Below are 24,024 nucleotides of genomic sequence, written 5' to 3'. Positions count from 1 at the left end.
TAATCTGACCTATAGTTAAAAAAATTACGAACAAATCAGAAGTCATGATTTATTTCATGTTGTATTTTTTTTATTTTTTTTTGCTATCGCATCTACTCAATGGCGGCTCTAAACACGGTCGGAATGGACGACCGTCCATAACGGCAAAAGTTATGGTGCATAAGGAAATCCTTATGCACCGTGCATAAACACTTCACAACCATCAGATCTAGTGTACACGTGTAATAATCCTAGGCTTCTCAAACTACACCAAATCAAACTTCATTTGCTTCAAGCGTTTCTCTCACTAAAACATAAATCTCTCCCTCTCTCTCTACAATTTAGATGAGTCTTCATCTCTTCCGACCACACATGATGATTCCGGCGCGGTGGTCGCCGGCCAAAGGCGGCGGCGGCGCCGTGCTGGAGAACCAAACTCACCCTTTTTAAAAAATAAAGCCATTTTTCAACATCCATTTTCGTTTTAAAGCCAAATCCAAACTCGGGTCGCGCAAAAACACAACGAGAAGGAGTAGATCTAAAGATTAAAACCGGTTCGCTCCTCTTCTTCCCTCGCGTTTTCTTCTTCTTCTTCTTCGATCCAGTGGCGCTGTGTTGATTGCTATATGTTACTGCTTCGTCACTGTTTGTGTTCACGGTTTCAGATCTGAAGTTGTTACAGGATTCTTAATCTTTGTGATGTTAGAGGGATTTATAGCTGGGAAACTGCTGGAAACCATTAAGTACATCTAATGGTTTTTGAGTACAACTGCTGGAAACCATTAAGTACATCTAATGGTTTTCCATAGCAAAATGGTTTTGGCATTCAGGTACGGTGATGATGATGAACGACGGTGTTGATGATGAGATTGAAGATTCTGGAAACCATTTCCACAACAAAATGGGTTTGGAGTACAACTCACAAAAACCATTTCCACAGCAAAATGGTTTTGACATTCCGGTACGGTGATGATGACGGTGATGATGATGAACGACGGTGTTGGTGATGAGATTGAATATTCCAGTGGTGATGATGATGAACGACAATGATGATTCAGTTTGTTTCCGCGTTTGGTTCGTTTTGTTTTGTTTGGTTTCCTTTGGGGGTGTAGGAAGCAATTATGTTGGGATTTATGCACGGTGCATAAGGATTTCCCTATGCACCATAACCGCTCCCGTCCATAACATCATTCATAAATGGCACCAATTTTTTTTATGGTAATATAGAGCCTGTTTATTACAGATTAAAATAAAAATGATTTTACAGTAAAATAATTTAGAGATTATCTTATAGAGATTTTATGAAAAATCATAACCTACTTTGAGTTTGTTTCCTCAAATAGAAATCACTTTTTTTCAAAAAAAACAATCTAGTTTGTTTGGATACAGCTATATAAGCGATTTTTTTGTTACAAAATCAGTTCAATCTTTTGGTTCATATTTTTTCGCTCCTCTAAAAAAATCTATTTTTTAAAAAGCTGTTCTTAGCAGCTTCTCATTTGAAGTTGTTTTTTTAGATTCTAATTTTTTAAAAAATCTGTAACAAACGGATGCAAAACTCTTATAAGGGGTTTTTTTTCTTAAAAAAACAAGGCTTAATTGCACTTTTCACCCCTATCTTTTGCCAATTGTGCGATTTTGCACCCCATCTTTTTCCCCCTTTCTGATTTGGAGGCCCCCCATGTGTTTTAGTGATGATGTGTCTGATTTTGATGACGTGTCTTCATTTAATGTTTGCCACGTGTGTAAATGTAATTTTTAAAAAACAAAAAATTGATTTTGGAAATTAAAAGAAAATGCAGATCTTGTTAAAATAAAAATAAAATTAAATAAAATACAAACAAAAACCAATTAAAAAAATAAAATTAAAACAAAACCAATTAAAAAAACCTAATTATTTATTTTAATTTTTTTCCATTTGGATTTTATTCATAGATTTGTTTTAAACAAAAAATATCGATTACTGGTTCCGTTCATGGTAGAGCTGTCAATTTTTTTCCCTTTTTTTTTTTGTCACCAAATTTTTTTCCCGTTTCTTTTAATTTCCAAAATTAATTTTTTGTTTTTTAAAAATTACATTTACACACGTGGCAAATATTAAATGAAGACACATCATCACTAAATTCATGGGGGGCCTCCAAATCAGAAAAGGGGAAAAAGATGGGGTGCAAAATCGCTCGTTTAAAAACATGGGGTGCAAAATCGCACAATTGGCAAAAGATAGGGGTGAAAAGTACAATTAAGCTAAAAAACAATAACAAACGGGCTCATATAGATAAAGTATGTATACATATATTTAGAGGGACACTCAATTTTTTATAATACCATATGTTAATAGTTAAAGGAATACAATTTTTTGTATTTATGTTCTCGTAAAAGTGTATTTTATTTCATGTATTGTGAAAAAAGAATAAAATAAAAAGGAATAATTTTTTTTTTTTGAAAGTAGACTAAATAAATATATGACACTGGTGATGTTCCTCATTTGATTTCAAAGTGGTAATGTGTCCATAAAATAATACAGCACTACAAAATTTAATGCGATTATTTATAAAAAAAAAAAAAAAAAAAAAAATCAGATATTTGATAGATTTTTTTTGACAAGATATTTGATAGATGATTGATACATCTATACTATAATATATAAGGAAAATAGGCCTAAAATACATGAGTTTTGGCATTATTTATTTTACCCTTTCATTTAATCCTTTAATAATGTTATTTTAAATTTTTATTAAAAAATTAAATCTCATTAAAATCTAAAATATCTCACTACAATAGGAACAATATTATGAAGTGGATAGAGATTTTGGGCTGAATTTTTTATAATTTCATTTATACTTTTAAACAAATTTTCCTATATTAATATTAATATTGTTGGTGATATTAAAAAGATAAGGATTTATATTATATATGTTAAATCATTGTCGTTATTGAAAAAGATAAACATTGTTTTTTGAGGATTGTTACAATTTGAAAGTAACAAATATTTGTACTTAAATTTTAATCAAAATCAAAATTTTATATAAATTACCGTTCATAATTTGCACGCGTTAGCGCAATAAAAAAGTGGAAAGACGAGCACGTAGGGCACGTGGTTGCTCGTCTTTTCGCTAGTAGATATAATATGGGTTAAAATTTACAACCACTTTGTTTTTCTTCCATATATAATAATTATTCTCTTGTGACATGAATGACTCAAAGAGTCATATTTAATACACAAAAAATGGAGAAAATATGTATTCTTTAAAAGATATATTAATGGGTTGTGCATGTAGTTGGTGGTGGCGCTTGTAATTGAAATTCATAACTTCAATAGTCACATTCAATACATGAAAAATGAGAGAGTATGTATTGTTTGTCCGAAATATTGGTGGTTCGTGCATGTAGTTGGTAGTGTTGTTTGTGATTAAAATGGATGACTCTAACAATCATGTCTAATTCATGAGAATTGAAAAAAATCGATTGTTTATGATTTATCTAATATTCAAAATATTTTTTTTAATTTAAACTAAATGACATATTAATTACGTTTTTTTTATCCTTTCTTTAAACTAGTCATTCACCTTGGTATGATAGGTTTTTAAAATACTTCTCCTTCTCAATTGATCTAAGTAACCAAGTGGAAAATCAATTCAGAACAACTTTAAAGGTTGGAATAACCTTCTTTTTTTTTTTTTTTTTAATTTAGCAAGATGTTTCTATAGGTATTCAAAATACTTCTCTTTGTCAATTGATATAAGCAAGTTGTAAATCAATTCACAACAACTTTAAAGGTTGTAATAACTAATTTCTTAGCAAGATTTAATTTGTTTACTTTTTAGCTTAATTCATATCAGCAAAAAAAGGTAAATTTAATTTTACTGAGACGAAGACTTGGTCAATTTTTAAGAGATATAATTTTTGTGTTATCTTGTGTTATTTGTTGTGATATTTCTTAGATTTATTTGTTCTTTTTTATTTTAACTGGTTTTACATATATCTCTGGCAATGATATTATACATTAATGAATTTACCTTTCAACCAAAATATATACTACCTCTGTCGTTAATTATAAGATATTTTTGCTAAAATCATAAGAATTAAGAAAGTTGGTAGTATTATTAAATTTGTATATAATTACTATTGTTTTTACAATTTTATTCTTAAGAGAAAGAGTTGATTTATGTTTTTAATAATATTTATTGTTGATTGAAGAAAAAGATGCAAAATAAATAAAGGTATATTCGTAAAGAAATAATTAATGTAATTGGAAATTCCAAAAAGTCTTTTAAAAAAGGTACAAATTAAGCTTTTGAATTGCCAAATACGAGGTTGTACATCAATAGGAAGGCTACATTCTAACATTACAAAAATTAAGCTTTTGAATTGCCTATTATATGAGGTTGTACATTAATAACAAACTCAAAAAGAGAGAGAAATGAAGAGAATGGAAAAGGGAGAAAGATTATTATTGAATTGTATGAATGAGTTACAATGTGTAAGCACTTATTTATAAGCTAATGAAGGTACATTATGTAACACCCTAATATTTTATGTATGTTATCTATGTTTTGTAGTAATTTTCTATTTATGATTTATTCATCAATTTATTTTGTGAGAAAATTATTTAAAAAATAAAATAATAATTGTAACTTGCTATTTTAGTTGATTATAATCCATAGTTTATTTATTACAATTATTTATTTAATTACTTTAATTGATCAATTTTTATAGTAATTATTTTGGTTCCTACTTTCCTACCTGAAGTCAATTTTCACCCCCGGTTTTGTTTTATTGGGATTTCAAGTGTGCCAAATAATCACTATAATTTAGGTTCTTTTTAAGGCTTTAGGTGCATGTGAAAAATGTATTTTTGAAAATGAACGTGTGACTAAATTCATGAGAGGTAGTTTTAGTCCATGATGCTCATCTCCTTAATTTTTGCTATACATATACTAGGTGGTTAGTCAAAATATGCATGGGAAAATAAATAGGCAGTGTGCCATGATTTGTTACGTGTTTCTTCCTTTCTTCTCTCAACCTCAGCACAAACATCAGACCTCCCACACATACAAATAAATACTTTACTCTCTTAAGAACAAACAAAAACCTTCATCACCACATAGTTGTCAATCCAATCGCATCTTTTTATGGAGTCTTGAGGTAAGAATTGTGTTGTTGTGCTTTCTCTCTATTCTCTGATCCATTTCTAACAATATACCATTTTCTCTTAAAGGCTATACAAACAATTCCTTCGTATCAATTCAAATTCGTGTAGCACCGAAAGGGAGCCTTGAACCAATATTTGTGAGAATTCATGAGAGCCATTGTTTATCTCCGGGAACTTTTGTGTCTAGGAAGAAAACTCTCAAGGTAAGGGTTTTTTTCCCATACGTCCATACTAAGTGCTAGGCTGTGTTATTAAGTAGAGGTAGCAATTCTTGTCTTTTAAAAAGAAAAATAGTTAAAATGTATTTTTATGGTAAAATAAATCCATTCTAAAAGTGATTATTATTAATTATGAGTGATTATTCTTAATTATGTTTTATATGAAAGTTGTGTGTGATAATGTAGTGTGAATTGATATATTTTATATTATTATGCTTTATATATTTTTGTGATGTTGGAAAAGAAATGTTACATTTTTTTTTTATGAATAAAAGAAAAGAGAAAGATGAAAATGTGAGTTTGTGAAATGATTGACGGTTGGTTGTGTGTTTGATGATGCATTAATATTTGGTTAATATTTGGCTGTAATTGCCTTAGTGGTGGGTTAATATTATATATCTGTGGGGTGCCTTAGTGGCGGGTTATAATTATATTTTGTGTGGTGCCTTAGTGGCGGGTTTTAGTCTGCATTTTCATGATCATGCATGGCATATGCATCTGTGTGGTGCCTTAGTGGCGGGAATTGCAATTATATTCTGTGTGGATGCCTTAGTGGAAGGCAGGAATTATATCTGGATCATATAGTTATAAGAGCATGCATCTTACGCATAATTGTATTGAGTCTGTTGTATACATGTGATTGATTATTGACTTAAAACTATTTTATTGCAAATAATTTTGAAGCATATGACTTGAATGTATTTTTCTTAATTCTTTTTGATTGATAAGTTTTGATATTATCTATTTCATGACATTGTTTCTGGTGCTTTGAGGATGAACCAATTTGGATAAGGAAATTGACCCTTACACTAACATTTTAGGTACCAAAGAAGAGATGATTTATGCTTTGAAGTTTTTGCTTGAAGTGCATATGGGGGATAAATTGGGTTTTGATCGAATTGTAATGTTATAGGATATTTATTTTAAGAATTTTCATTAAATTATGTTAAGAACTTTGTATAGATTTTGCTAAGAATTTACTATTGATGAAATAAAAAAAAATAGTACTGTTTTTCGAAAAATGGAAATGAATTAGACGTAGTGTCTTGGACTATAAAATCTGAGGCGTTACACATTATATCTATCATAAGCTAACTACACAGTAACACTATCTACTCTAACTGTCACAACAGAAATACAGCTGGCCTAGTACAGTTTGTTAGGGTTTGCTCAAGTTACTTGCATCACAAGTAACTTCATCTTCTTTATTTTGTAACATACATCAATAGGAAGGCTACATGCTAACATTACAAAAAATTGACATTTAAAAGTCATGTCTCTATTAAGGTATGTAGTGTTAGAACAATGTATCAACCCAATTAATTCAAAATCAGTAGATGTACTCATAAACCCAACACCATATAAACATATAAACAACAGAATATTAGACACAATAAAACAATAAAATGAATCTACCCAATAAGGTCGGTGATTAAAACTATGCTCTATCTCAAAAGGAAATGGCAGTGAGTATATAATTCAAGAGGAAATGGCACACAATGAATGTGTAATACATGGATTCCAAGGGAGAGTGTGAGTGGGGGTTGGGGGTACTCATGACAAACCCAAAAGAGCAATGGATAAGACAAGAATGGTCATAAAACCATGTAGAAACCCCATGGAGAATAAGGGCAAAGTGGTAGTACAGTTTGGACCAAAGAGATGGTGTCCAAAGAAGAAAAGAAATTAGAAGGAAGTAACAACACACATAAGTAAACTCATGATCATCTGAACTTTAAAAAAATGTACGTAAACTCATGTGTGTGTATAGTTATTTTAAAAATATCTCTGAATTTGGTTCGGATTTTAAGGGTGAAAATGGTTAAAAATGGTTAATTGTTTTAATATTGAATGACTTAAATGTAAAAGACGATTGAATAAATAGGCATTCAAAATAAAGTACATGTTCGAGCAACATTGACCAACTCCTTATTAATTTTGATTCATTTTAATATGAACAACAATTCAATAGATTCAATTGACTAAAGAATATAACAAGTTTGGAACAAAAGAATATATTGGGAATTAAAAAGGAGTTTATACATAGCTCACCAATAAGAAGTCTTCTTTTTCTTTCATTTGAACTAATTTCAATAATTATTTTAGTTGCTTTGATATGTGCAATTGTCGTAGCTCGCCAATAGAAAATCTTAATAGAATTAGTAATATAAATCAAGTTTTTTTTCTTTCAATTTTCTTACATTTATTTATGTTCAATTTTATTTTTAGTGGTGGTCGGAGTTTGAACCCCGAACCTTGCATATATTATTGTCCAGATTAACTCATTTCAATTCTATGTGAAGTGAATGAGTTTTAATTGTTGTTCATATTAAAAAAATGAATCAAAATTAACAATGAATCAGTCAATGATTGAATTGAAAAAGATTTGAAAGTAAAATGACTTGAAGTTTAAAAGAGTCGAAGAGAAGTGATGAATTGAAATAATTAGAAAGTAAAATTGCAAGTAAAAATGATGTTTGGATTGAAATTTCAACAGGAAGTAAGTTCTTGAATGTTAAAAGCATAAAAAAAAAATTGAATTTAAAGACAGTTTGAGAATTATTAAAAGGATCTTCCTAACATGTGTTCTAAATATACATGTTAAGGAACTCAAACAAAAATTATAAAAAAAAACAAAAAACAAAAAAAGAATAATTCTCATATTTTGAATAATTTAAATACACGACTTTTAAAACATAATTACTATATATAATTTCTTAACTTATGTCATAAAGGTATTTGATAGCATATTACTACAATCTATAGGAAAACAATTACAATTAGTAAAACACACATGTAAGTAAAGACACAATGAATGATTAATCAGCCACACCATATAAACAGAGAAATTAATAATAAACATTTAAGTTCATGGTTATACTAAGTAAGTTAGAGTACATTAACATTAGTTAATCATAGATTACATCAACATTCCATATACCAAGTTCATGGAAAATGACATATTACACAAAGTCAAACAAAACTAATGGCTAACTTTTTTATTTTACTAATCAAATCTATGTGTTTAATGCTACCAGCATCAGCATGCTTCCTCAACTTTGGTTGAAACAATGACCAAATCCTATTCCCCAAACTCTTTGCTGTATATTTAACATTCTTGTTATCAACCATAGCATCATCATTTTCAAGTGACAAAATGTAATTCTTCAAATATACCTTATAGATTGGTATAATACCTTCCACCAAATGTTTGCATACCCATTTCCTCAATGCCTCATCAGAGATTATCAAATTACATTGCTTCTTGCACCTTTCATCAAAAGCTAGAGTAAAAGTATTTATTCTCTTAGCTAGATCTTGACAAGTCATAGTCATAGAGGATGAAATTTCAAGAATAGTTTGAATATTTCCCCAACTATTCCTCAGATAAAGTGCTGCATAATATTCTTTATATTGTTCATGTGCTCTTAACCAAGAATCTCCCATCATATTCCCAACTAAACTACCCTTTAAATTATAAAAATGAAAATGATTATTCATCATAAAAAAATAGGATAAATTGATATCTTCATAGGCTTTTGACCAATTATCCAAGTTTACTGCAACCTCTTTAATCATGCTATATATTTGAGTATAGAAAATAACCTCTTCATATAATTCATTTCTCCAACTAAGATGTATTTCCAAAACCTTATTCAAATGTGGCTTATACTCATCACTAAGAAGCTTATTGCAATAATCAGTAACAAAGCTTACCAGCTTAGGAACACTTCCATCTGAGGGAGGACAAGTTGGTCTTTGAAATTTCACTTGTTCTGAAAGTTGCAAGAATATCTCACTTACACCATTAACAACTCTTGTGATAAGATCCTTTGTAACAATTCTAATTTCTTCACAAGCTTCTCCTCTAAAAAGTTGATTAAATTTTAGTCTGAGACCATTCAATATTTTAAACATTGACAACAAATTCAACAACTTGAAAGGATCGTTTTTCGTCTCCGTAACAACCTTTCCAAATTTGATAAATGAAAAGATTCCTAATTCAATAGCCATCTTTGCAAAACAACTCATCCATGCTTTTGAATCAATATTCTTAAATACAATAGTACATAGCTCGTATTCAACCTCAAGAAGTTTCACAACAACCAACTCCAAATGATTTCCCCATTTGCCTATGCAACTCTCCATTGTTTGTGCATCCTCAAACTCACTTGTTGAAATTTCAAGGTAGCTCAAATCCAAAGTCTTCAAACTTCGGCGAGCATTTGTACCTCGAACTTCAACAAACATAGTTTGACACTTGTTTAGCCTGTTATTAGCATTTAATCTATCGGCAATGACTTGTAACATCCTTGTTGAACTTGGAAATTGCAAACCTTGTTTTGCGACGTCGTTTTGTTGATCATTGTGAGGGTATAATGAAACCAATGGAAGAGGCATAGAATTTTCCATTAGAAGTTTGTGAAAAGCCATCTCTAGTTTGTCAAGGGCAATACTGAGAATTCCTCTGTCGAGGCAAGCACTGTTCTCTATGGCCTGCAATTCTTGCAATATTCTCAAGGATTTGTTTACATTCAATAGGTAAAACTCATTGGGACCAATTGTTGTTTTGCTTTGTAAGAACTTAAAAACACTCTTCAACCAACTAGTTGCTAACTTGCAATTATTAGTGAGAAACGTCAATGCTTCTTCAAGCTTCTTTGTGTTTGAGACATATGTGAAAAGATCAGAATTTGCGTCAATCGAAAGAGAATGCTCCAAGTGACCAACACATTGAAAAACCTTGAGGATTGCTGAAACAGAACATAGAACACTGTCTATACCGTGTTCAACATTAGAAAATAGAAGATTTTGTTTTGAGATGGGTTTAAGTGAAGCTTGCATGGATAAACATCGTTGGTTAAGAAGCTCTAATCTTGAACTAGACTCATCTAATGCAGAAGAAATAGCTATTGATGTTTTCAAGCTAGAAGTCAAGAACTTTATGGTGGCTTCAATGTTGTCTTTGTTTTCCATGTTAAAGATTGGAAAATTTAATGTATGATTTTGGAAATGATTACTAGTTTGGCTTTCTTTCGAAATTGTATTGAGAAATTATTAGATTTCAATATGATGCCTGGTTCAATATTTGTTGATTTCTTGTTAATCTAACCATCCACTTTCTTCCACCAAACTTAACAAATGAAGTAAAAAAAGGAGATAACTTCACTTGCAAAACAAACATCTCAGAAACCTCAACAACCATACAGTAGAACTTCCTTGAATTGGGGTACCGTATGCTCAACCAATTTATCAGCCCATATATTTATTTAATCATCATTTTGTACTAGTCTTACTCGAATTACCTCAACAATCTCTCAACCAAATGCATCGCATTTTCTGACTGATGACAGGAAAGTACAATTTATTATATTTTATTGGGGGTGCTTTTGTGAGGAATTTCAGGAGGAAAGTTGGCAGGAATTTAACATAGAAAAATAATAGAATTTGGAAAGAAAGTTATTAGTTTAATTAAATGTAACAATTATTCACCCGACAATGGATTATTGCACATACATTCCTCTGACTGCTAAACTGCATTTAAAGATTTATACAGTTTATTTATCTACAATTATCTTTTTCAATATTTTTATTCATATCCAAACAAGTGAAAATTATGTTACATTTCTATCCTCGTTCCCTCTTAAATTATTCCAGGAAAAAAAAAAAAAAACAGCACAACAAAAACACAAAAAACGCTGAACTCTTTAGAATTTGTTTTTTCTCAAAAAGTTCATCTTTAAAAATGATTAACTTTGAATGTGAACAGGAACCGTATAAAAACTATTATAATACTACTAATCATTCACACAATTAACTGCCATCATTACCGCTGTTTGTTATCCAGCCAAATAACCAAACTTGCTAAAAAATATTTATTGTCACAGTCACTCACCAGCACCGAAAGAAAATTACAGCACGCAGGATAACTAGATTACAAAGAAATCACAAGTTATACATCTAGTTTCCAGGCCTTTGCTAAAAGAACCTGTAGTCCGTTGTCGAAGAAGGCTTTAATTAAGGATGTCAAATCTCTATGATGACTAGATTACAATCGACTAACCTGAGAAATTTCATTCAAAAAGAGACACTTGAAAACATTGTTGAAGAAATCACAACCTTTGGCAATACCTCCTTCTCCAACAACGATATCCATGTCATATTTGCAAGCTCGCGTACAATCAGGGCAGTAAGTCACCTGCAATATAAAATACAAGTCATACATGTAATGCGATAATGCGTATGGTGAAATGCATCCTAATCAGATAATTCAGCATTAAACAAATAGTGCATTACAAATTTGAATCCTTGAATCAAGATGTTCAGGTCAATATAAAAAAAAAAAATTGTATTGAAAGGAGCATCAAATGAGAACCACTGTTTCGGTTACCAACCTCTAGTAACTTAGGTTGGAAAGAGCTGTCTAACATGACATCTACACCGTAAATTGCCCTTGATGTTGGACTATGCATCTCAGGATGTGCAACCGCAGCTGCCTCAAACACTGATCGAATCATAGTCCTTACTCTTGCATGTATATCCAACCATTTAACTGCAAGAGATACAGGGACATGAATTTGTATAAAAAAAATCATTCAAAATATATAATATGCTCTTGAAGCCTTTAAAAATTCATCTACAGAATGTGGCAGCCCTCGTTACCTTGATGTTCTTCCTCAAATTCCCTCACAAAATCCTTAATATTCTTGTGATTTATTCTTCCACGATAATTCTGAGAACATGCATTGATTGAATACGTTAAAACTTGATAAGAAAAAGGGAAGCACGGTCAAACATTTTGTCGCTAAACAATATGGTATTCAAGACATACCATAACAGTGAAATGAGTTTCATACTCAAAAAGACTACTTTTGGCCAAGGAATATTGGTTGTTAGCTATCCTAACCTGAAATAAAACATAAAACTCATTGCCATTAGAGTTTAACCTTTTAAGAGCATAAGAATAAAATAAAGAAGAATCAGTATACCCAGAAACAATCTGACAGGAATATCTCCAAAGGGTGCATGCTCCGAACCAGTACTACGTAACGGAGATCAAACTTTTTCCCCTGGAATAAAGCAGGTTGTTCAATATACTTCTGGCATATTTTTGGACCAGTTTCCATGAGTCGGATTATGGCTGGTAAGTTATCAGTTACAGTAGTATCAATAGTGCGGGCCATGTTCCAGGGTTTTAAGATCCAAAGGTTGTCTAGTCCTTCTCTTTTGCGTACATAATAGTCACCAATAAGTTGAGACAGATGAGTTTCAAGATTATAAGTAGGCTGCAACCATTGAGGAGATCCATGTGCCTGAAGCAAGATAAAACACCCAACCCCAAAATGATTCATTATTTAAAAAGCCTCAAAAGAGAAACCAACACTTCAAATTATTTGTAAGTGACTCGAAAATAAAATTAAATGTAGCATGCTCTGATGAATATATAATATAATACATATTTCTCTGAATGTATGATGGAATTTCACTAGAAATGCATAATGAAAACAGGTCAGACATTAAGGATAATCTCATCAGCATCAACATACAATGTTGATTAACTATAATATCACCTTTTGAATTGTTTCTGCTAAATGATGCTTCATGACAAGACAAGCCTCAAATGGAAATTGATTAATGTATTGCTGATCAGTTATTCCCGTGGCCTTCTTCAACTCCTCATCTACTTGTACGCAGGTCCATATTATATCTGCATCTTTTGGGTCCTTTACTGAAGCCAAACACATTCAAAAGAGAGGGAGAAGGTCAGAATCCAGCAAATGTTAAAAACGTGGAGGCAATCATTGAATCAAATATCCAAGGTAATTTTATGAAAAACATAAGATGTCAATGCTGCTCAGAATGAGAAAAGGTTCAAATGAAACAAGGAAAATTCAATTTAGGTTCTTCACTTTCCAAGTTACATGATTGTTTAAATGTATATTAAGAGTTGATGAAAGAGTTCAAGCATGCTGTTAGGAGCAGACTCCATTAGGAAAGCTTACATCAGTTAGGTCAAGGAACCCTGCTAGCTTGTTAGAGTAGTTAATTAGTTAGGCTGTTTAATAGAGGCAAAGAAGCTAGAGGAAGTTAATTAGTTTTGAGTGGGACTTAGGAGAGACCAGCTCAAATACCCGGGGAAAACATCATTATATGTCATCCTGCTCATCTTGACTTGGATAATCATTCATCCAGAGTTGAGTTAAGAGGATTTATTATAAAACGTCCTCATATTCCTTTTGTTTGCCTCCATATATTGAACCAGTACCTATCAACTAGTACTGAAGCTCCCAAGAAATGGGGAACTTTGTGTAGACTGATCAAGAAGTAAATTCAAGAAGATTTGCAAAGGACATTTGCAAAGCTTAAGGAAAGCATTCAAGGGGGAACATATCAGATTATCAGGATTGTAGATTTTAAAGAAGTGTTGGTGGATAATCCATTTTGAGGAGCACTTCGACACACAGAAAATGATGGGCGTGGAAGCATTGGGTGAACGTTCCGACACTGGTTTACAAGTAGTGGGAGGTTAACAATCCTAAGGAAACCTGGGAAAGCTTCCGAGAGAGGTGATGCTCAAGGAAACAGATTTTAAGATCAAGAAAAGTGTTGGACATTTCAAAGGATTGACTCCAAATATAGGTAGCAGGTGATCAGAATTCAGAATGAACACCATAAGCTGTGTCTCACTAGAGCATTTCTCTTGTAACAAAGTGTTGGACATTTCAAAGGATTGACTCCAAATATAGGTAGTAGGTGATCAGAATTCAGAATGATCACCATAAGCTGTGTCTCACTAGAGCATTTCCCTTGTAACTGTCTTGACAGAATGTAACCGTCTTAGTTGGCAACTGCCAGTCACAGGGAATGTTAACTGACATGTGTCAGTTAACTAGAGGTAGTCAGGAGGACTCTATATAAAGACTCATCACCTATTGTAATCTTATTATGAAATAAATTGACGTTTCAGTTGAGAATTCAGTTACAATAGAATAGCAAAATCTCTCAAACTACAAACTCTATTATGGTATCAGAGACAGACTGTAACCGTCTTAACTGGCAACTGTCAGTCAGATAAGGAATGTTTTTTTTTAACGGTTAGTAATTAGTTGTTAGAATAGTTTTTCTCCTTCGTCCGGCTCCGAACCCACCACAAACACACACTGGCTACTGAGAAGATCTTAAGGGGGTTATTATAGAAGGAAGTTCAGGAATAATAAATCAGCCTCTATTTGTTAGAGAGGCAGTACTTAGGGGCCAGTTAGAATAGTTAGTTTCTGTTATGGTCAATCTATTCTATAATCTATAAATAGCTTCCCAGCCCCTAGATTAGGCATTCTGAACTTTATTAAGAAATTGACTGGCTTATTCCGGTGAGGAAAGGATTGCTTCCCTGAGTAACCCTTTTCTTTCTGTTATCAATAAACCTTTCGGTTATCAATAAACTCTGGGACGGATTATTCCCTGCTTGTGCCTTTTTCAAAGCAACCTAACTAAAAGGAACAAAAGTTGGAGGAGGATATGTGACAAAATTTCATTATTTTCATTCTGTTAATCTCTAATTTAATCCAGTATCTATCAGATGCATACAGTCCACTTACTGATTGCAAACTCAGGATGTGTCAAGTACTCCTCCACGTGAGGTATATCTGTGTATACCCGTAAAGGACGCACATCATGTGGGCGAATACTTCTGCTCTCAGAGGACTGCACAGTGGGTGGTATTAAACTTGTGGATTGCAATCTCTGATCGTACTTCTCATACTCCTGAAAGTAATAAAATAATTAGCCTCAAACATCCCTAACACTTTCGTATGGTATATTTTAACCACATATATGAATCATAATCTGCCTTAGTAATAGAAGAAATACTTGGATAAAATAGTTCTCTGGGGTATTGAACCAGGCAGTAAGTCTGGCAGAACGCTGTTTATCTTCTCCAATACCAAGAAGAAAGTCACGAGTGCATTCATCACCTTTCCAAACATTCCGTGTTGGCCATAGAATAGAAAAGCTGTGAAAAGTGGGAGTTATTACTTGCAGAGACTAATTTAGAATTATCACAAATCCAGAGGGCATGCCATAAAATACATCTAATTCATAAAAAGGATGGAGGAGAAGTTTCGCAGTTAGAAGTCACTAATATGAGCTACACAGGTAATTAAGTTATTATATATTAATGAGCAAGAATTACGGAGCAAAACCTATAATCGAATTTTTTTATATAATTTTTTTTTTTACAATCATGCAAGCTCAATCATATAGTAAAGCAGCAGGTATCATAGAATTAGATCATGAAAATGTAACTTCAACGTCATAGAACAAATCTGAAAAGCAAAATATAGAAGAAAACCTCACAGCCGATGCCAGATTACCCTCCGGCATGAAAAGAAAAGGTGCCACTCTAAAGTTTGGCTCATCACTGTGCCGCAAAGCAGAACCGAATTCATCCATCACATACCTAGAATTATCGAAAACAATGGGATGTTAGTTTTCTTTGTTGTTGGGAAATTCCAAATTGATCATATGTTTCATATAATGTACTGACCCAACAATTTGAATGGTTAAACATTGACCCATTGATTCGAGTAGTGTCACAACAATAATTTACAAATCAGACAACCTTGATGAAATTGCGTATTTCAACAAGAAGTGCAAAAACACAACTTAAAAGCATTTACTGATTGATAGAAACCTAGTGCTACATTAGAACCAAGAAAATAAAACACGTAAAATGAATGTCATACCATACAGAGGTTTCGTCTAACTTTTCTTCATCAGCAAGTCTATATGTCATCAGATATTGCCACATTGCACTTATAATACGGTCATGAATAGGCTCATCAGGAGTCCATTCAGGAAGGCGAGGAAGAAGCACTGAATCAATAACATGCTTTCCACTTTCCAATATTTTGGATGCACAAATACCATTTAGTTCAGAAATGTTTGGAAGAGATTCCAGAATTTCAACGGCACTTCCCCCAAGAGGACCAGGAATATCGACCTAAAAATTTGCTCAAAATTCCCAAAGCCAAAACACTGGTTACCAGAGAATGGACATACAAAATCAAATAAATAACAAAGGCAATTTGGGGCTTGAAAAATTGTCATATTATAAATCAAAGTACCTCCAATGAACATAAGCAAGAGAATCTCCTTAGCAGATCTAATAAGTCGGTAACTGAGCTTTGCTCCAATGGATTTCCACGAATGTTCAAGTATGAAAGGGATGGCAAACAAACGGGTGAAAAGTCCTAACAAAATGAGGGAAGCGTCAAAATAATTAGATCAAAACATACAAATATGGGATTGGAAAAAGTGAATTGGCAATGCCATATGTTTAAAATCTTTTTTTGATTATGCTTTGTTTACCATTTTGCATCTCTTGAGCATAGACTCAATGAGAGATTCATAATTATCAGATTTTTTAACTCAGTACAATAATATGCTTAAGTCTATCTATACTTTTAAAACATAAGCCAAGAAGATAGAAAATAAGCATAAAAAAAGGTTCAACCTTGTTGATCAAATTGTGAATGTTTCTATTTGAAAGATCAAGATTAGATACACTCAGCAGTGGACTGTCAGCTTGATCAGCATTAGATGGGTTATCCTTTCCATATATCTCTGCGCAAAAGCCCAAAGCCCACTCCCCAAAATTGCTTGTGAAAGTTGAATTATAAATCTCCAGTTCTGGTAACTCCTTAAGAATAATACCTGCAAGATCACCATCACTAGAAGTAAAGTAATTTAGTTCTCCTTAACAGCAACATCTTACCAAAAAGGAATGTGGTTTAAGAAATTTTTAAAATATGAGAAAACTTACCAATTCTGAAGAACTGGATTATTGTTCAGCCAGAGTCCTTTGAGATGTTTAAATTTGATAACTTCTTGAATAATCAATTCAGGTCTTGTAAGCTTGTTTCCATATAGGCTAAGTGCCACTAAATTCTGAAAGGGAAAGGGGAGGATAGTTCATCAAAATTCAAATTAAATAATTATAACAAGAAACATGAAACTAAAATTGGCTTTCAACATCTAGAATAACAGGATCTGACAGGAAAACTGAATATTCCGACGATAAATAAATAATACTGTCATCGTCTCTTATTATGATACTCGCTAACAGCTGTAACAAATAGCTGTAACAATAAATCTGTCAAATTTGTGTTACTTCCTATAAATATCCTCACAATTATTGATATCGTAAGAGTGAAAAAAACAAATTTCCAATTCACAATTGTACATTAAATAAGGAAATTTTTAAGTAATTATTAGTGCATGTAAAATTTTGAAAAGAGTCCTATATTAAGGGACAAGGAAATATCAAAAGTCTTATTTTTTTTAACAAAGGTCAAAAGTGAGTCTTATAATAACATTCCTAAGTTTGATGAGCATGATTTCTATTTGCTGAATGAACAAAGCCGCACTTTCAAAATAATAGAACCTATAGAAATTATTACTATAAAATAAAATATGAACAAAATAAAAAACAAGATAAAGAGTTACGGACCGGGAATCTAGCAGGCAAGTCCAACGAAAGAAACGTATCATCATCAATATCAAGACCATCAAGCTCCAACCATCTCAATGTACCATCACCTTTCTCTTTGACCTCTCGAACCTCACTCTCCAACATTTCTACAACACTAACCTCCTCTCTCGAAACTTCATCATCAACACCATTCACCTCAATTTCACCATCCAAATCAATATCCACGCACATCAAAGAACCCATCCTCTCGGCCAATCCCGGAACTTCACGCAGCTAAAATCGCCAAAAAGAACAACAAACAACAAAAAATCAACAAAATTAACGCAAAAATGAAACCCTACTACTACAACTAAGCCTAATCCCAGTATGTTGGATTGGCTACATGGATAAAATTACGCCATAATGTTAGTCCCTAACATTCTAAGATACTTTGGGATTATGAATATCTCAAAAAGATCACTTACTCTATTAAACTGTCAAGTTGGTCCTATAATATAACTAACCATTTACTATCTATTAGCTCCCTATAGTTTAACAACTAACTATCAATTTAGACTCATATTTAACCACTTACAATCAATTTAATCTATGTTTAAACAACTTTATTTGCAACTTATAGCATAAGTGCTTATTATAATGATAAACACTTATGCATAAGCCATTCAAGTAACAAAACATAAAATAATGTTAAAACTTTTTTTATAATCTCAAATAAGTTAGTCAATCCAAAAGTCCCTAACATACTCTCATAATTTGACAGAGTCCGAGACCTCTTCGAAATATTCATAATCTCAAACATATTTGAAAGTGTTCTACGATACTCGAAATGAATGTTGCATGAAGGAGAAGGTTGGGACCTGTTTATAAGCGTCGGAGAGTCGGAAAGTCCAAGCATGATCAACGAGGAAGACATTGGAGTCTTTAGCCATAGAATCCGAAGTTAAAACGAGGCGTCTCATGCGATTCTCTTCACAAGGTTCGATCTGGAAATGTTCGCCACCGTCGAAGGTTTCGGTGGAGAGTTTGTGGAAGAGACGGCGGTGGAGGGATTCTGGTAATCCCGAAGCGGCGAGTAGAATTCCGTGAACTTTGGTGAAGTCTTCGTAGGTTTCGATTCTCTTCTTTGTGGTGGTTGCCATTGCTACCATTTCTTCTTCTGTAACTGTTTTGCTCTGTTTTGCGCTGTCACGCTGTGCTGGTTTTGAAGTTTGAACTGTGAAGTGAAGTGAAGAAGCTCGGTGGAGTGGTGCGAAGTAATTGGGCTGGGCTTATTTTGGATTGGGCTTCACTGTTGGAATGTTCCCCGAAAATACATAAATTGTTTCGGAGACAACTCACGATCGATTTAGATGTGTTTGATCTGCTAAAAAATTAAGGACAGGACATGACAATTTAGTTGTGCAATGTTTGATTTATAAAATGTTTTAGGGACAAGACAAACTGGAGACAAAGGACGGCACAAAAACTAAAATTTTTGTTCCTCACTAAATCACGTCACAACTTTTTGTCTCACATACAAATTGTATAAAATAGCATTATGTCCACCAAAAATTGTATAAGACAATATTATTCAATATCATAAAAGTTTGTCTTGTGGTGTTTTGTCTTATGTTTTTTTTTAGATAAAGTTTTGTCTTATGTTGTTTTGTTTTTATTAAGCAACTTATGTTGTTTTGTCAAGAATTTACTATTTAAAAAATTAAACACAAAGGTTTCGAGTTAACTCCTGAATCTTATTTTTCAGGATAAAGAGCAAATAGGAGGGCCAATAGAGAAACCATCACCCGTGGATTGCTAACCCAATGTTTTAAAAACTGAATTAGATATTACTCTTGCGAGATTTTTTGGTTATGGTTTAATGTATTAACTCCATATTGAAGAAGGTTGCTCTATAGACATGTAGGTTGCTCAACTCTTAAAAAGATCGCTAGAAAAATAGTTTTTGATGGAAATAGAAAAGTCAATCCATCCCCGTGAGTTTAGCTCAGTTGGTAGGGATATTGCATATTATATGCAGGAGCCGGGGTTCGAATCCCGGACACTCCACTTCTCCACAATTAAATTGTGTGAGCTCTAGCCACTAGGCTATTTGACCAAAAAAAAAAAGTCAATCCAAACTTATCTCCGATAAATTTATGTCATCATAAGATATATCCCCATAGAGAAATTTATAGAACAATTTCCGGCATTGAATTGACAAAGCCTCCAAATCGTTGTTCAACTAATTGAGTTTTTCTCTCAATTTTTTTTGCTCTTACTATCTTAAATGAAAGAAGAAGAAAAAAAACTAAAGATTATTATGGTCATTGTATGCTATTGAGTTAATTTAAACTCCAATTTTACCGTCTCTGTGACTTGGTAAGCAATAATGCATAATATAAGTAGGATTGGAGTTCAAATCCCAAACACCCAATCATTTATATGTAAGGTAAATTTCTCTAGCTGGTAGACAATTTTACCAAAACCTCAAATTTAATCTATTACCTTATCCAATATGAATTATCTTATCCACTATTCTTTATAAACTCATCCACTGTTTTGTACGAGCAAAATAGCATATATGTCCAAAAAAAGGTAAGAAAATGGTATGGTGCAAAGTAGAAATAGTACGTGTCTAGATATACATGAAGTACAAAGTAGATGAAGGAAAAAAGATGGATAAACATATTATCCATTCCATTGTGGTGGCTGACTGGTGATGTCATCAAATCCACCACGCCGGAAAAGTAGAAGTCATCACCATCAAAATCAAAATCAAAATCAAAATCAAAACCATGTTCTTCCCAATACTTTATGCTTCTCAAATCAATTAGCGCCTAATTTAATTACTTTAACAACAAAAAAAGGTTTATATTATTATTCCAATAATAACCTATTCTTCTTAATATATTCAAAATCATGTCAACTATTCCAATTCAAAAACCTGGATTTCATATCTTACTTTTCAATTCCCCTAATTACAAATGCACTAAAATTACATCCTCATGGACCATGTAAGTTTCTTCTATTTGATATCTTAATTTCTTTTTACAGTCATTTATTAGTTTAATTATTATGATTGTTATCAATTTTATGATATGTTTGTGTTATATGGTTATTTTTATTAATTACTGTTCAATATGAATAGGTCTATGGATTCTAAATTTTCTTCAACGGTGAATAGTAACAGTGATATTAAGAATAAGAAGATGAAGGAGGAACTATCTGTGAAGCTTTCAAGTCCAATTGTTCCTAAAGTGGTGGAAGAAGGTTTGAGCTCGAACGGTCTTCGATTTGATCGGTTGCAGCCGTCGGAACAAGAGTTGATTAGAGAAAATATATTTGAGTTTGGACAATTTGTTGCTAGGGAAGCTGTGCTTGATGAAGAGTTTTGGGTATGTCATAAACTGTTGGATAGAAAGAAGCCCGTTTGGATTGACTTATTTTATAGCTTATGCAAACTACCTTGCCAGACTACCTTCATAAGCTGTTTTTTAGTAAATTACCTTGCCAGACTAATGAATAATACATTTATTTGCATAAGCTCAAAAATAAGTCAATCCAAGCGGGCCCTTAGTGTATGAAATTGTAGAGTTAGTTGATTTGGTCTTGAAATTATTGAAATTTTACTAAAATAATGTTTCAAATTGAAAATTCTCAAGGTTTGTTTGATAGTGAGTATTCAATTTGTTGTCATGAATTGTAGGATTAGCTTAATTGGTTTTGAAATCAAAGAAACTTTATTATAATGATGTTTGAAATTGTAAATCTTCGATCATATTAGTCCTTTTGGGACAATATTTGGGTTTAAATAAACCGATCTAAAATGACTAATGTGATCATTGATTGCCAAATTTCTGCAATTTAATGAACTAAAATGTTGAACACGTGTGGTATCTGACACCGACACACATAATTACACTGAATTAAGTGATTTTCTCAAATTATTAGCGGTGTCGGCATATCAGTGTCTGTATCGTGTCCGGTGTCCGTGTCTGTATCCGTGCTTCATATCTTTTAGTGGTAGATTGATAAGCAAAGCTATTTTTTAGTTGAAGATGAAAAAGAAAGAAGAAAAAAAAGCTTAACATAATGTTGGAATCAAAGAAAGATTGTTTTATAAGTGCATACAACCAATCATTTATTACTTTTTTTACTTTTATGGAAAATAATATTACACAAAATATATTTTCTTTTATTTATTTGTAAGTTTTTGAATTATGTGGTAGACAGCAGCCTGGCTACGAGCAGAAAGTCATTGGGAGAATCGAACATATGAAAGGTATGATACAAAATACATCACAAATCTCCAATGTTTTTTCATGCATAAGGATTCTGTAGAATGAATTGAAAAAATGTGTAAAACTTATGTTGAGCAAATTGTGGTACTTGAATTGAGAACAAACTATAAACCAGATCAAGATGGATAATGTCAATAATCAGTTTTGTAAATAGTAGAATATAGGAAGTAATCTGAATGAACCTACCGGTTGTGGGTGTAAATCATTTGACTTGATTAACAATAGGTAAGAATTTGGGTAGTACTAACTGCGATTATGTTTTTTTTTTAGATATATTGATATCTACAAAAGGAAATTTGCTGACCAGGTAGGAGTTGGCAGCGCTTAATTTCCTTACTTAGTACTGTATACATTGGAGTGTCTTTCATGAAAATTTAACAAGAATCCCTATTGTTTAGGAATTTAATGCGGTAAAAAAGCGGTGCAAGGTGCAAAATGGGGACAGCTGCGCATGCATTATCGCGGTAAATCAATCTCATCTGAGATTCTGATCTAGTTAAAAAAAATTCAGGTTGAAAATATATATATATATAATTTAAAGCTCTAACTTCGATTAAAGCTCTAACTTTGTTGAGTTATTTACTGTTTGAAAGTTGATTTTCCTTGAGTATGATTCGACTTACGGTGTTTGGATTTATGTTTATCAGGTGAGAAAGGAGCAGAAGAATGTAAAGCGCTCGATAATAAAAAGTGTTGTAGGAACACTTGATTTGAATATCCGATACTTGCTGCAAGGAGAGACTTTTCCTGGGGTACTACTCGTTCTTTCTCGTCTGTTGTTCTGTCTAGACTGATGGTCTTGATGTTTCTCACGACTTAGGCATCATATCATTTCTGCAGGAACGAGTCAAAACTCCTTTTTGTTGCAGCGTAAACAGGACACCACCAAGTAGATATGGTTACATTGCAAATTTATGTGTTGCCAAATTGGCTCGTCGACAAGGGATTGCAAGCAACATGATGTCTTTTGCTGTTGAAAATGCAAAATCTAATGGTAATATTAACGTTAAGTTGAAGTAACTTTATGGTTAACGCCTGATTTGTCTGTGGATTCATTTAGCAGGTGTGAGTCAGGTATATGTGCATGTTGACAGAAATAATAGGCCTGGACAGTTGTTGTACCAGAAGATGGGCTTTGAGGTAATGTAATTGTTGGTTCATCTGTATTTCCAGTTTTTGTTATAGATTGTTGCTACATGTGAAATCAATAACTATGGCAACTTCACCGTCAATTTCAGATGGTTGAAACTGCAAACTCTCGGTTGTTACCAGAGGAAACATACTTGCTACGTTTACGGATGTAAAATACAAAACATAGTTAATTATGATCCAATCTGGAACAGTTGCAAATTTCAAAGCCAACTGTTTCAGTTTCTGTAAATCATTTGAATCAATGTATAGGCGTGTAGGTGTCCATCTTTTTATGTATGGATGTCTTCCATTTTGTAATTTTTGTGGTGTCTTGTATTCCTCCTTTTATTGAATTTGACTATGCATACTCAAATACATTTGGATTGTAAAAAGTATTAATGAAACAGAACAAGAACAAGGACTGGAATGCACTGTGTTCTATTGCAGTGTTTGTGCAGTTAAATGATTTTCTTCCATATTCTTTATTTATAGTCGGGGATTCATTGTTGCCCATTCCAGTCACGGATTGAACTGGGTTATCTTGATTGATTCAACATTAAAAGTTCATCAATCATTCAAGCGAACTATTTGGTTACTTGCAGTTAAATGATATTACATAGACAAGTTTTACAAAAGAAAGCACTTGCACGGTTTCACAGCTAACGATTAAATAAAATATGCACCGAGATCAGTTGCAAGAATATACATAAATGTATACTCTTATGCTTCATTTAGAAAGAAAAAGAAAAAATTAGTTCAAGAAAACGACAA

The 24,024-nt window shown here is 32.5% G+C and overlaps 3 protein-coding genes across 4 annotated transcripts; 1 reads left to right on the top strand and 2 right to left on the bottom strand.

The window, feature by feature from the left end:
- Positions 1-8,322: 8,322 nt before the first annotated feature.
- Positions 8,323-10,326, bottom strand: LOC25486509 (exocyst complex component EXO70I). Its single transcript, XM_024776983.1, has 2 exons — positions 8,956-10,326; positions 8,323-8,817 (listed from the first exon to the last, which is right to left on the bottom strand). Exons 1-2 carry the CDS (start codon positions 10,324-10,326, stop codon positions 8,323-8,325), a joined length of 1,866 nt encoding a protein of 621 aa, XP_024632751.1.
- An 828-nt stretch (positions 10,327-11,154) lies between these two features.
- LOC25486508 (tubulin--tyrosine ligase-like protein 12) lies at positions 11,155-19,080 on the bottom strand. The gene is made up of 15 exons (XM_013608094.3): positions 18,700-19,080; positions 17,861-18,115; positions 17,174-17,298; positions 16,865-17,081; positions 16,476-16,601; positions 16,095-16,351; positions 15,701-15,808; positions 15,220-15,361; positions 14,949-15,114; positions 12,921-13,078; positions 12,339-12,662; positions 12,182-12,256; positions 12,013-12,082; positions 11,745-11,902; positions 11,155-11,548 (listed from the first exon to the last, which is right to left on the bottom strand). The coding sequence occupies exons 1-15, from the start codon at positions 18,988-18,990 to the stop codon at positions 11,399-11,401; spliced, it is 2,622 nt and encodes an 873-aa protein (XP_013463548.1). The 5' UTR covers positions 18,991-19,080; the 3' UTR covers positions 11,155-11,398.
- A 1,317-nt stretch (positions 19,081-20,397) lies between these two features.
- On the top strand, positions 20,398-23,716 carry LOC25486506 (uncharacterized). 2 transcript variants are annotated; one of them, XM_024776849.2, is made up of 9 exons: positions 20,398-20,835; positions 20,970-21,216; positions 22,051-22,103; positions 22,393-22,429; positions 22,521-22,586; positions 22,770-22,874; positions 22,963-23,116; positions 23,183-23,262; positions 23,361-23,716. In XM_024776849.2, exons 1-9 carry the CDS (start codon positions 20,741-20,743, stop codon positions 23,424-23,426), a joined length of 903 nt encoding a protein of 300 aa, XP_024632617.1. In that variant the 5' UTR covers positions 20,398-20,740; the 3' UTR covers positions 23,427-23,716. The 2 variants fall into 2 exon arrangements, with proteins under 2 accessions (XP_024632617.1, XP_013463544.1); XM_013608090.2 differs by having other exon boundaries at positions 20,401-20,835; positions 23,186-23,262.
- The last annotated feature ends 308 nt before the right edge of the window (positions 23,717-24,024 follow it).

Source organism: Medicago truncatula, chromosome 2 (assembly GCF_003473485.1).
Source record: "Medicago truncatula cultivar Jemalong A17 chromosome 2, MtrunA17r5.0-ANR, whole genome shotgun sequence".
In the NCBI taxonomy this organism is placed as follows: Eukaryota; Viridiplantae; Streptophyta; class Magnoliopsida; order Fabales; family Fabaceae; genus Medicago; species Medicago truncatula.
This window is presented reverse-complemented; position numbering and strand designations above follow the sequence as displayed.

Bases quoted from the DNA above. Each gene is read 5' to 3' on its own strand.
- LOC25486508 (XM_013608094.3), bottom strand. From the start codon at position 18,990: ATGGTAGCAATGGCAACCACCACAAAGAAGAGAATCGAAACCTACGAA. The intron at 15,809-16,094 runs GTATGACATTCA...CGATAATTCTAG, and splicing joins TTAGACGAAACCTCTGTATG to GTATGTGATGGATGAATTCG. The intron at 12,257-12,338 runs GTATACTGATTC...GTTTTATTTCAG, and splicing joins TCCTGTCAGATTGTTTCTGG to GTTAGGATAGCTAACAACCA.
- LOC25486506 (XM_024776849.2), top strand. From the start codon at position 20,741: ATGTCAACTATTCCAATTCAAAAACCTGGATTTCATATCTTACTTTTC. The intron at 23,117-23,182 runs GTAATATTAACG...GGATTCATTTAG, and splicing joins TGAAAATGCAAAATCTAATG to CAGGTGTGAGTCAGGTATAT. The intron at 23,263-23,360 runs GTAATGTAATTG...CGTCAATTTCAG, and splicing joins ACCAGAAGATGGGCTTTGAG to ATGGTTGAAACTGCAAACTC.
- LOC25486509 (XM_024776983.1), bottom strand. From the start codon at position 10,326: ATGGAAAACAAAGACAACATTGAAGCCACCATAAAGTTCTTGACTTCT. The intron at 8,818-8,955 runs GTTATTTTCTAT...TATAATTTAAAG, and splicing joins GAAATGAATTATATGAAGAG to GGTAGTTTAGTTGGGAATAT.